General features: G+C 44.3%; 1 protein-coding gene across 5 annotated transcripts in view; it reads right to left on the bottom strand.

Moving 5' to 3' along the window:
* Positions 1-802: 802 nt before the first annotated feature.
* The window catches only part of LOC149358215 (regulator of nonsense transcripts 2-like), a 107,790-nt gene continuing 95,079 nt past the window's right edge, over positions 803-13,513 (bottom strand). For all 5 annotated transcript variants that reach the window (XM_089570266.1, XM_089570267.1, XM_089570268.1 and 2 more), the window contains 9 exons: positions 13,201-13,296; positions 11,137-11,246; positions 10,256-10,423; positions 9,178-9,262; positions 8,986-9,071; positions 5,400-5,462; positions 5,015-5,093; positions 2,915-3,026; positions 803-1,445 (listed from right to left, as the gene is read on the bottom strand). In XM_089570266.1, the coding sequence (XP_089426392.1) occupies positions 1,436-1,445; positions 2,915-3,026; positions 5,015-5,093; positions 5,400-5,462; positions 8,986-9,071; positions 9,178-9,262; positions 10,256-10,423; positions 11,137-11,246; positions 13,201-13,296 (809 nt within the window). In that variant the 3' untranslated portion in view covers positions 803-1,435. The remainder of the gene's footprint in view (positions 1,446-2,914; positions 3,027-5,014; positions 5,094-5,399; positions 5,463-8,985; positions 9,072-9,177; positions 9,263-10,255; positions 10,424-11,136; positions 11,247-13,200; positions 13,297-13,513) is intronic.

A 13,513-nucleotide genomic window follows, 5' to 3' on the forward strand; every position in this document is an offset into this window, starting at 1 on the left:
TTCCCGGCGCGGTGTCACCAACTTGATCCGACCGACCACCACTGGCGCTCACCCGCACACCGAGAATGGATGAATATAAACGTGCAGGGAGAGAAATGACTTTCTTTCGCACCCTCAAAAATGACGGGGGGAGAAGGATTTAGCCTAAACCGCCATTCATTCCCCTAACGATCGGCTGGAATCCTTTAGGACTCTGCAGAATTGATGCCGCGGTTAAGGCATAACGCAAAATTCAGTGATAGTTGGAGGCATCGAAAGCATCACACTTATGCAGCAGTAGGGTATTATCGCTGGTTTTTCCCACTGCATCCGAGAGGGTATGCTATATGGCTAGTTTATTGTGGAGTACTGATGCCCTTTTCCGTCTTAAGATGTGGCTGGCCACCAATACCTAAACACCAACTCGGCTGGCTTCTGCATTCGTCGCTTCTTTCTCCATATGTGGCACACTCTTCACATCTTGCACTTACTCAGTACCACGTAGAGCAGAAAGTGATAATCATGGCAATGTTGAATACGAAGTATAGAGATGGACAGCATGCAATGTTGAATACGAAGTATAGAGATGGACAGCATGTGCTGGCGTAGCACACCATCCTGGTGTGTGCTTCCCTTTGCAGCTTCATGTGATGCGGACATAGCCACAACCAAGACAAGACCTTGTGGTTCGAAAACAACTAGAAACTTTTGTAATACCCTCCCCACCCCCTCCATTTCCCCACTCAAACAAGTGTAATGACACTTTGTAACTATTTCACCATGAAAAAGTGTGGGACAGCAATAAATGGTTCAAAGAAGCCAGTAGAATTCGGTGACAGATTTATTACAGCCACTGAAACAAGGACAGTGGGTGGGTGGGAACTAAAAAGAAAAGAAAAGACTGCAAAACCACAGTGTTGAAAAAGAGCACAGAGCACCTCTTATTTGCAGATATGCATGGCTGACACAGTGTCAACTAGCAGCAGACAGAAATGGTGGCAACAGAGAAGAATGGACTTATACTGTGCGTAAATCCTATTGTTCACCAGCTGCTCGGTCAGTGGAGTAAAGGAGCAACGGATTTTGACAGGCTGTTTTTCTGGCTATACAAAGGATTGTTAGTCCGTGCCTGGCTAATGCGTTGGCGACTGTGCTGATGAAATGGGGCCATAGTAAAGAGGTGCATCTGCCATCCCTGCACGCTTCCCGGTGCCCCGTACAAGACAGGCTTTTTATTTAAAGAGAGAAAGGGTGGGAGGTACTATGTACACTGGCAGCAGAGCAGTGCTTGGCCCCCTGCAGACTGCCTCCTTCCGGCTGTTCCCTTGCTGCGGGCTGATCTTTCTGCTGTGGAGAATGGCAGGAGGGTGCAGCAGCACGCCTGAGCTTCGGCGCTTCCACGGCCTTGGTGGATGAGGGATAGCAACCCAAGATGTCTCTCTTCTGCACCACTGGCTCAACGCTTCCTGCAAGGCAACGCGAGGGGCATGAGGGGCTCTGGTTTCGTGCAGAAAATAATCACAACTTTGCCCCCCCCCCCCTCCCCTCTTACCCACATTTCCACCAAGGCACAAAAGACTAGGGCCGATATAACAATTTCAGTTCTTCCACTTCATCACTGGTCAAGCAACAACCCCCCGCTATTGCTAGGTTGAGCCAATAATTAATATTGAGCACAAAGTTCAACGCCGCTTCAGCCAAAAATTTATGCTTACGTTTATTGCATATTCGTGAAATTCAGAGCTAGCATAAACATTTTGTAAAATCTTTACCCCTTCACGGTACTGTCCAGGGGTTCAACCACTCTACAGCCACAGTGTCTTTTCTTGTAACTGCTTATAATCCCTAAGCACGCACCCAACTCTTTGGCAGAGCAAAAACGCTCGTGCCTTGAGCTGTGCTATGAATCCAGGTGTAATGTGCCACCAGAGCAAACAGGTGACACTGGTACCTCTGGGTTCCCTTTCTGCAGTGGTGGATGTAGCAGCAACAGCCATCGCTGTAGGTGTCTGGTGTGCATCTGGGCCTTCGGCACAATGAATAACGCAACTGACTATGGATCAGAAGATTCCAGGCTGAAATCTTGGCAGGCTCATTTTTCTTTCACGGCTGTGTGGTGGGGGGCAGTCACATGATCGCGGACCGACCGAAGCCATGCTGTAGCAGGGGACATGCCAGTAACAGCTCTTACTGTAGTAATGAATGACGGGAAATACAAGAATGGAATGGAATCGGTTTCATGACCGTTTAGTGGCTGTAATATCAGAAACCTAGGGCTTTCTGCTCAGGCGTGAAAATCTGCACAATGAGCTTGTAACATGCGATGTTGTTGTGCCTCCAACATAACCAGCGTGTTCAGAACACACCTTGTTATCAATTTTTTTTTGCTTTGTGAATGGCTTATTCAATATCCCGCATTATGTCTTTTGTCACTGGTTGAGGCATGGACCACTTGAGCTAATCGGAAAGGTAAAAAAAGAAAAATTGAATAGATTAAAAATGGAATCAATATATTGGCCCTGCTCTAGCAATAATCAAAACTAAAACCACATCACAGCAAAATCTTGTCAATGAATAAAAAAAATAAATTTATGTATGAAAAAGAGACAAAGACCTATGAGGCAAAAAAGGGCATCACAGACAACAGAGAAACAAGTTTTGGTCTGGCCTCAAACAAGAAGCAGTATCTTTGAAAAAAAAAAATAATAATAATAAAAACCACAAATCAAGTTAAAGACTTCACACTAAGATTAACAGTTAGAAATGATTTAATATCCACTCTATGAAGCTAAAAAAAAAAATGAATTATTATGCTTCTCTAAAAGCTGTTCACAAGGCATTTAGATTGGTAAAGGCCACATGTTTTGCAAATGGCTGGAAACTGGCTTTCTTTTAGTGTCAGCACAAGCGGCATTCTGAAGATGAGAATTCATACTTGTTTCCAAAGATGAGGTCTGCGTCGGGAGCTCCCTTTGGATGTTGGTACTTGTGCCTCCGGTCCCGGTTGAGGTTCAGCACCACAGGTCTCTGCTGTGCCGCTAGCATTTCTTCCAAGGCGAACACATGCAACACAAAATGTTCAAATCAGTTACGCCAGCCACGCAACATTTTCACAAGCAAATCAAAATGTCAAAGACTTGCACGAAGGGGCTCGCACTCTGGAAGTGCCCTATAAATGGACATGTCCAAATTGGCTTGGCTTAACCCATGTACGCCTGGCGTCGTACATGTAGGACACGGCTTTTTTGCGCAGCAACTAAAAGTGTATTGTACAAAACCTTGCGCCCACTAGCACAGGTGCAAGAGGGTTGCACATTCGGTTTTGTGCATTGTGTACCTTCAGAAAGATCCGCAAGTCCTCTCTGGATGCCATCTTTAAAATTCAACTGCATCAACTACATTGTAATTCTGCGAAAGCAAATAATTTTTGAATGCTGTCAGAAGGAAACCACCAAGCATGGTAAGAAATATGATTCTAAAGTCAATGTCAAAATGCCTGAAGCTTCTCCACATGTAACAAGGTAGCGGATTTGCCCCGTATCCCACACTGTAGGGCTATCAGTGAGGAGAAAAATAATACCACCAATGAAAGGATAGTTCTGAATCGTGACATGAAATGCAAGTTTTAAATAGAAAAATATTTAAATTTTTTTTCAGGTTTCTGAAGTTTCGGCATACATGGATGACACTGGGCACATTCTCATGCACCAAAAAACTGCAAATGCTACTGCTGTCTTGGATTGCATTAGTCACACAGAAGGCCCCACTGCCTTTAAATCAAAAACAGCCCCCTGTCTCTACTTTATACAGGTCTTGCAATTATTCAGTTTTGCACTAGCTGTCGCCACACTCCAAACAATGGGCACAGACCGAGGTAAATGACCCAGTTGGACATGTCCCTTGATGACCCAGTTGGACATGTCCCTTTAATGAAAAATTCCAGAATATGAGCCCGTATAAGTAATTTTTTTAGCAGTGCATCAATTTCTAGTCGCACAGAGAAACTTTATGAAGGGTCTGCCCGTTGGTCGAATTAAGTTATCGAGTTAACAGACAGCTCATGTAGCATGAACATACCTTAGAAAGTGCATGAGAGGCTTTTTGAAGCTACTGCGGGTAGCTGGAATGCTCACAGGAAACAATGCAACGACTTCATTTGTACCCCTGCTCTACTCAACTACAGCTGAAGCAGAAAATAGGTGCAAGAGCCCAAGCATTCAGCAGTGCCCTTAGCAGCTCAAAATACCGCACTGCTAACCACATTTAAAAAAAAAAAAAAGGCTTAAGGAGACAGGAAGGACAAACTGCACTTGTGCTGTCCTTTTCTGTTTCAGTTATTAGTTAAGCTTCAATTTATTATTATTTAACATTTAATTACATAACACACTACATTCTAATGACTAAAAGGCTACTTTCGAAAAACAAACGGAGCCCAAAAAATGAAATGCAAGTATACTGCCCTCAGAGGTTGTGTCGACAAGAAAACTGCTATGATGCCAAGGCCTTTTAGTTTGTTTGCAGATCTCTGAGCCTAGACCACACCGCCATCTACTTGCAACCACCAATCAGAGAGTCACAGAGTCCCTAATGACCTTGATGCCATCATCAAAGTGGCAAGTTGGAATCGAGTAGAAGAAAAAGGATTCCACTGTGAACTTCAATTTCTCAGTGATAAATACATCCTTTGCTACAACAGACACCCACAGAGCCACTAAAGGCACGACAATGAAAATTTACTGCAAACAAAATTGGTGTTGCCCCAAGTGTCCCTGTTCAGGGAAATTCTCGAGGGTGCAACCCATTCCTAATCACTGCAATTAACCTCTACACGACTTTGGCTGTATGGCTGCAAAAATAAGCCATGCACCTTTCGTAAGTCGGCTGTGGGCATCAAACCCAGGACAACTCCCCGACTAAGATTTTCATTACACCAACGTATAAATACAGCCATTCACTAGCATTCAAACAGAAAAGCGTGGAATCGAGCCTCGGACCACGAAAAACAAGCCCCTATACTATAACACAATTCAATTACCTTGGTAGTCTTCTTCCTCTTGCCTTTCGTTGATGTTCAGTGTCAGCATCTTCACATGTTCCTTTTCCGCTCTCTCAGCCTGTGGAAGATGAACCAAAACACTGCCTCAGATTACGCCTATCATCGAGACAAAAAAATGTAACACGTTAGGCCCGTGGACAGCTGTGAAGGCAACAAATGACACCTTAGAGAACACCGTGGACATTAGTGCTCTTGGAGAGCCAGCAAAACAAATATCAGTGCAGAATTGGAAGCACAAATGATAAACTAATTCCAAACAGGTGAAATTTGTAGCATGAGTTAGCAAACACAAAGGAAGACATGACATGCTTTGTTGTGCTAATTCTTTTTCATGCTAAATGTACACAATAGCAGCGATGCTTACCTCTTCCCTGTCCTTCAGGTTTTGTGCCAGCTCAGAGGAAACTGGAACCTCAAGGCTCTTGAACTGCATGTACATAAAATGTACAGCACACAGTTATAAGGCATTCAAAACTTCGAGAGCAGTACACGAGCAATGAAAGCCGGTACCACAATGTGAACTAAAACCAGTTTCAGGGGGCTTCCACATAACAAAAAACAAAAATCTTAAAAAATTGACCGACGATTAAGCTCCTTGGTAATGTGATTTTTGAGTGCAGCAGCAAGCGGTATTTTCACAGTAGGCGACCATATATGTAATATGCAGTGCCTAACGGAGGTGGCTCTACTCTCCTCAGACGAATGGACGACGGCGTGCGCTCTCTGGCGCCATCTCTAAGTGTTGCTGCCGCAGAGCCAGTCTTCTGGCTGCCGCCGTGCCCTTTTCTTCCGCTTTCCTCACCGCACCCTCTTTGCTATCACTGTACTTTTATCCTCCGCTGCACTCCGCATTCAGTCTCTTTCATCCCCCACTGTGCTGCTCGTTTGTTCTGCCGATAATGCCGAGGCCGATGGCGAGGCATGCCGCAAAACCCATGAACGGGGGCTTAAGAGCTGCACTCTAAAACAAATTGACTAACTACTAAATCATGTCTTAGGACTCAGCTTACAAAGTCATACTACAGTAAATTAAATATAACCACAGATCTCACCCAAGCCCTCCCATAAAAGCAGGGTGCTATGCGATGCGTCACGAACAAGGTCAACGGGCTCAATGAGTTCAGGAAAAATTGAATATCAATAAATTACGTTTTTATATCCTGTCTGCAATACCACAATATCCATATCAAAATCATTTCAAATGAAAGAAGGCAAGCTAGAGATATACTTCAGCAGAGCCACCAAAACTGCTCTCAACAGCTCTTGCCAGTGTCCGCAATAAGGCCCTGCTAACCGCACACCCATGCAGCTCAGCTCACTAGGTAAGCTGACTAGAATACACAGGGGACGCCAGTGCAAAAGACAGTAGGAAATCACAAGAAAGGTGAGTTCTGGCTTCCAGAGGCTGCAATACGCCTGACCTTCTGGAGAGTTCCACAGCCACTGATCCATGTCTAAACGAGCCAACCAGAGGGCAACACTCTGGATACAGCTTCCCTGACCACAACCATAGACTTATAATGCTATGTACTATGCGGAGAGAAGGAAGCAATGAGCCGCCCACTTTGAAGAAGTGCCAAGTGAGGTTTGACCCAAATAATGCCTGTGCTATGCTGATGCCAGTTCAGCAGAACAATAGGGCAGCAAAGCTGTGTATGACAGATATCCACCTACACACTGTGTACACAAAAGCAAACGAATTAGATTAAGAATGTGACAAAGCACACCTAGGGCTCCCAGCCACGGCCTGTGCAGTTCAACACTAGCAAAGACAAACTTCGCAAGAGGCCATACTCCTAACCTTTTTTTCAATAACTCACAAGAGGCCTATCCATAGGCAGGCCACCGACAATGACCTCAGACAAGATATACCGCCTATATCTTAAATGCACAGACTCAACAAAATTAAAATCTTCTGGATCCCAAGGCAGGTTGAAATATTCACTAATGGGCAAGCAAGCCCATCAGACAGCAAAACTGTCTTTATATGCCAAACATATCTCGAGCAAAGGGGTATAGTACACGTTCGAAAATTAAGCAGACACTTGCAAGTCAATGGGTGCAGATTCTCTGGCTCAAGTACACCATGAACCGAACTGCAATATATGTGCTACTCAGGCAATATATCCTGAAATGTTTGCCCCGATCCAAAAGTAAATAACAAAGAGCTGACACACGAAAAACCAAAATGCCGAGACAAATGGCTTCCCACTCTTGAACTGCTTTACTGATGCAAGATTTCAGTAGCTTGACTGCATTTACAGGCAGCATTTACATCTTTACCCCTGAAAAGTAGCATATTAAATGGGATGTAGAATTATTACACGGACAAGAGAGCTGACTAACCCAAAGTGAGGTTTTGCTCGCCTTGTAGCCTGTTTTGTTTATTTATGTTAAAAAGCACTAGGAAATATGACAGCTCTCAAAACATGAAGAAGGCATATTTAGCCACAAACACAACAGCTGAGATGTGCAATCTAGCTGTTAAACCCACGAAAACACAGGAGTGCAAAGACCCCATTACATGAAGATGATGGAAGATGGCATGAAGATGGCATGCGCACTAGGGAAGCACGCAAATGCCCTAAGAACATGGATTCAATGGTCACGAAGCAATGCTGCATCTCACAGTCTTGAATACATACCTGCAATGCTCTAGCCCAGCGTTATTACAAACATGACTGCAAGTTAGTTTTTTTTTTAGAGCGCAGCTCTTTGGCGTCCGTTCCTGGGTTTCGCGTCGTCGTCGTCGTCGGCGTTGTCGTCGGCCTCGTAACCAGCTCCGCCCCCCTTTCATCCCCCCAGCGCTATCGGCGTCAGCGGCATCAGTCAGTCGCTGCTATCTCTTCCCTCCTCCCTTTATCGTGTTGTCCGCTTGCTGCGCGCGCTTCTGCCCCCATCGTTTGCCGCTGGGTGTACACGCTGCCCCCCTCCCCCCTCTTCCTGCGAGTCTCCGGTTGTGAAAGCGCCGGCTCGAACTTAATTCCTTTTTTCGCTCCTCCTCCAATGCAACCCCTGTGCGGTAGCAATCAGAGAGCCAGATCGGTGGCGGCGGATTTGTATATGTGCACCGCCCGAGCCGAAATTGCGAATACGTGTGAAAAATAAAAAAATCTCTGCCTCTCCCGTAAACGAGAGTAGAGTAAGCATGAAATGTTTAGGGGCCTAATGTCATCTCGGTGGACACCCGAACCGCACCATAAAGGAAGGGAGGAAGATGCCTTGCCCTTTGAACGCAGCGCTTCTCCCCCGGATCACGTATGACAACGAAGTGTAACGTGGCATTTATGTGCTTTTTGCACGCGTTATTAGAAATCGGAAATTATAATTCCGTGCATTATCAACCCCACAGCTCCACTGATATCTTGATAAACATTGAGAAGGCACTGGCAGCAGTTATTTTTTGTCTCGTTTGGAGACCAACCGGCGCTTGCATGCCGGTCGCGTAGGAGGGCTTAGAGAGTCTCGTTAAATCTCGTTAAGTCTCGTACGGTGCCGGGATGTGGTGCCGGGATGTTCTCGTTTCAGAGCCCGGATGACTGGAATTCAGTGCCCGGATGAGTGGATTTCAGTGCCCGGATGACTGGAATTCAGTGCCCGGATGAGTGGATTTCAGTGCCCGGATGATGGCTCTCGGTCTCGGCGTGACGTCACCACACTGCCGACAACGGGAGCTAAAAGCATTTCATGCTTAAAAAAAAATTCTGTGATAGCGCATACATGTGTTGCTCGATTTCTTTGCCTCAATCTATCGAAAAGGTGAAACAGCTTATTTGCTGCGCTCAAATTTCGCATTAGGAAGTAACGTAATCGTCGGTAATTTTTTTTTTTTTTTCTGGGACTACCAGCGGGTTGTCCTGTCTACTACCACCCTGGCAAAGCACACTTCCAAACAGAAGATAAAGGTTGGAGCTCGAGCTAAGCAGCTCTCTCTAAATTGATGGGCGAACCTGGGGTTTGTTTCCTTTGCGGGTCATCAGGATGAAGTTCATAGTGTTCTTGTCTTCCTCGCCTTTCTTCTCCAAAAGGTTGCTGTCTGTAAAGGCAGATCATGAAACAAGCCCTCAGAGCTCAGTAACGTCCAGCCACTCAGGCTTCAGATGTTGAAAAGAAATCGCATCAAGACAGCAAAATGGACTCACAAGTCTTCTTTTGCTGGCTGCTGCTTTTCAGACTCATGGGGATCACAATGTCAGCTTGAGGCTTCACCGAGTCTTGACTGCGATGCTGCAATATGGGCACCTTTCATTCACAGTCCTTGTAATGGGTGATCAGAATTAAGTGAAATGTCAACAGGTCTAACAACATGAATGAATGTGAATGGAGACAAAGCTGACACACCACATGCACTACTATGACAAAAAAACAAACCAAATGCTTCCACTAGACACACACTGCATAATAGTGAGTTCTACATACTATCCCACCATCCTATCCCACTACAGTGAGAGCAGACTCTTGAAAAAATGAACAAAGTCAATAGGAGAGTATGAAATTTTTATACAAGCGACAACCCAAATGGAGTTATTTCATTACAGTGAGGGTTCATCGCAACTGAATTCTCTGCGCAGAAAGGCGCTGAGGCAGTCAAGCACACAACAAGTTGTTAGCTGTAGGTTAACAGCCTTTTTCACTGTCTAGTGTTCTGTGCATCCAATTTTTCCAACACTGTTAGCCTTCAATCCTTGCGAAGCCATTCGGGAAGGAAGCAAGACACACATCAGGAGGTAACAACTGCCCGTGAATCACTTCTTTATGCCAAAAATGATGCACCTGCAGACTCCACATAGAGCTATAATAAAATTGTGTGGTCAGCTGCTCTGCTGGCACCTGTTTTTGTTGTCTTCTTTTTATACACAGCAATCAGTACAGTACGATTTTCCAGCTATTACTTTCAGGCTCCCGCCCTGCTATCCAAAAACAGCGGGGGCCCTGTTCCCTGCCAGCAGGTTCCTCACTGACACATCTTTTACAGGTTTTGTGTCACAGAAAAGCGACAATACACTGCCCTGCATTACGCCCCTGCTCGGCACATCATTGTATGGCATTCTTACTTGCTGTGCCAAACAGCATGTAGCACATGTCAATGCAACGACAGCAACACAACAGACCTTGCCAACCAGATAACTACTGACAGTCCTGACCATGAACAAATTAGTTAAAAGCGTACGTACAGCCTCAACAAGCACAAACTGAGAGCTTGAGCAGTGGGGGACTCACAAGGATGCTTTCCGAGAGCATTTTGTCGAAGGCTGCCATAAAGTCGTCATCCTCGGGACATGGAGCACGCCGCGGTCTCTGCCCAACCAATGTCACGTCTTGCGGTGAACTGCCCGTATCTTCCTCCAGGTTGCCAGTTTCATCGTCAGTGCTTGACCCTACCTCATCCTGCACGGTGAAAAAAAAGAAAAGAAAAAAGTCAACAAACACCGTTCACCCAAAGCTTTGAGCCCAAAATTTAAAATCTTTGGTGAAAAGCGGGACTTGTTACACAAAAGTAGAGTAATGCACACAGCAGAATAATGACCAACTACGACTAAGCAAACCACTCCATTCGGGAGTTCTGTGTTTTTTTGTATTTATGCTAGCAAGACCACCATATTCAATGCCACGACTTTTGTGTCTCTGAGAACCGCCACACAGAAAATGGAACAGCAAAGGCTCCGTGGAGAAGTTTTGTGCTCCCCATTGGTTTTTCCTTTTGCAAACAGCAGTCTTCACATTTACTGTCTACTGTTCCCATTATGTTCAAAGACTCGTTGAGACAGCATCTAAAGCATACACTATCTCACAGCCCACATCGCAATTTCTCTGTAAATGAAACTTCTAAAGTGCAAAAGGAATTTTCATGGCCTCTTCAGCTTCTATATGAAAGGAATCCACTGTAGCAGTAAAGCAACAGATGGGACTCGACACAAAAAATGGAATGCTGAACCGCTGCTTTAGTCTGCAGATTGAAAACAAATGTCAGATCAATAAAATTGCAATCCCATTTGAAAATTCAGGTAATCAACCACCTCTGGGCCTCTACTGTGCGAACGGCAACCTAAAGCCAGTGAGCAAGCATTTGTGAATGCGAGGCCATTTTAAGCAAAACATACCTCCAGAGGTTGGCTCTGGCTTCCGCTGTATACATCTGTGTCACCATCACCCTCTACGTCCCCATCTTGGTCACTGCATTCACCACTGTGGTTCTCTTCATCGGGCTCCTCTGGAGAGTTGAAGACATCATTGAAGACAAATTATTTGGATCTAAGTTCACAGCTACTCACAAAAAAAGGAACACAGGTTTCACAAATCAGCTTCTGTTGCGTGACACTAACATCTGGCAATAAATTGTAAAATTTGCTTTACATATTGCATTAAGTCAGGCTACTAACCTGTATCAGTAAAGGGGGGACGACGGTCTTAAACCTAACTTTTTATTTATGGCTAGAATCTGATGAAATTTTGTGCACAGGTTCGTTTTTCTCTTCCGATTCCAAATATGTAATCATAACTGAGCTGGTGCTCTTAAATCTTACCAAGTCTAGAATGTAATTAGGTAATTTCTTACGCAGATTTAATGAACTTTCTTATTGCATTTTGTTGCTTTTAATTATGTGAATTGATAGCCAGAGGGTTCCCATAACTGATAACATTCTTCGTTTTCTCTAAAGGCATGTCATCCTGATATCTATGTTGAGAGTAAAAGGTCGCAGTATTTGACACTGCAACTCGTTAAGCTAATTGCACATATCTATTTATATGTGGCGTAAACAAAAAAAAGTAAGAATGTCATCGGGTATGAGAATTCGCTGGCCATCAATTCATGTAATTAAAATCAATAAAATGTAATGAGAAAGTTCATTAAAGCTACATAAGAAATTACCTAATTACATTCTAAAATTTAAGATAACTTATGATCTAAGACCACCACCTCAATTATGACTACATTTCTGGAACCAGAAGAGAGAAACACACCTGTGCACAAAATTTCATGAGATTCTATCCACAAATAAAAAGGTCAGTTTTAAGACCCTCGTCCCCCCTTAAGTACTTCTACTGAACCAGATTCTGAACATTCAGGTGAATGTTCATAAAAAAAAAAAATATGTCTCAGACCAGCAAGCTCCCATTGCCATCCTTGCACTAATGACCAGTTGTTCTTTATTCTTCTCAGCTATGAATACTGCAGTACAAAATCATTCCCAACTTACATACTAACATTACACATACTTCTGTCACACCTAAAGAGGTGATCCATACGGTGAGCTCAAAGGTTTTCCAAACAAATTATTAATGCAAGCAATGCTGCTGCTGCAAAAAAAGTGTTCCTTACATGACTTAAAGGTGCACTGAAGAGGATTCTGAACATGTCTTTTTGCCACGGGAACTCGATCCACATGTTCCTAGCATTCTTAGAAACAGTGACTTAATGCCCTGTGTGGCCGATTTCCCCAATTAAAACGAATTAACGTCCGGCTCCCGCTTTTTTTTTTAATTCTGCCTCGTACGGTGGGCGGAGTCGACCAACGCGTGGAGCGCCTTTCACCCAGTCCCGTGGAGGCTTTGCTTTCGCTTTATTTTGTTTTTTAGGTTTCCATGAATAAATAGTTTCATTCGCAGATAATATAGCCGCAAAATAAGCCCGAAGAAATAAAAATACGCGCAAACTATTTGCTACTACGCACTACTACGTATTACTCCGCCGATGGTAGAGCGGCAAGCCGCCACGGGACTGGGTGAAAGGCGCTCCACGCGTTGGTTGACTCCGCCCACCGTACGAGGCAGAATTAAAAAAAAAAAGGCGGGAGCCGGACGTTAATTCGTTTTAATTGGGGAAATCGGCCACACAGGGCATTAAGTCACTGTTTCTAAGAATGCTAGGAACATGTGGATCGAGTTCCCGTGGCAAAAAGACAAGTTCAGATTCCTCTTCAGTGCACCTTTAAACCACGACACTGGACATAAATACCGTTGCCAGAAGCTTAAATCATAACACATCACAAAATGATGCTGTGGATTTCACGACAAAACCAGTCAGAAAGCTTCTTTTCCTCACAGTAAATTATCAATATTTACTGACACTTCTGCAGTGGAGTAGTATATATGGTAAATGCACTTTCTGTGCTAGCCGACCAGTCCGCCCTGTGACAGTCGCTACTACTACATGGATTACAAACCTTCAACCTCTTGAATCGGGCTAAGATTTTCCAGTTCTTTTGCCTTGTTGCTGTCAGCATCTTCACTATCAGCTGCAGGGGCAGAAAGGTATTCAGCTGCAAAGACAAAAAAAAAGCTGTTTCAGCTGCCACTGCCATTGGATAGTTAAACTTGAATACTCAAGCACCATGACCAGGGGCCATATCCTCCAAAATTTAACATAAGATCAGCCTTAGCAATCAAAGCATCCACTGCCTGCCTTATTAGGAGGTCTAACATGTTTGCACCACTTTACATGAAAAGCAGAGTGGATGGACCACAGGATGAAAGAAA

This window comes from Amblyomma mixtum, chromosome 2 (genome assembly GCF_055824585.1).
Source record: "Amblyomma mixtum isolate Tamu chromosome 2, ASM5582458v1, whole genome shotgun sequence".
Classification (NCBI taxonomy): Eukaryota; Metazoa; Arthropoda; class Arachnida; order Ixodida; family Ixodidae; genus Amblyomma; species Amblyomma mixtum.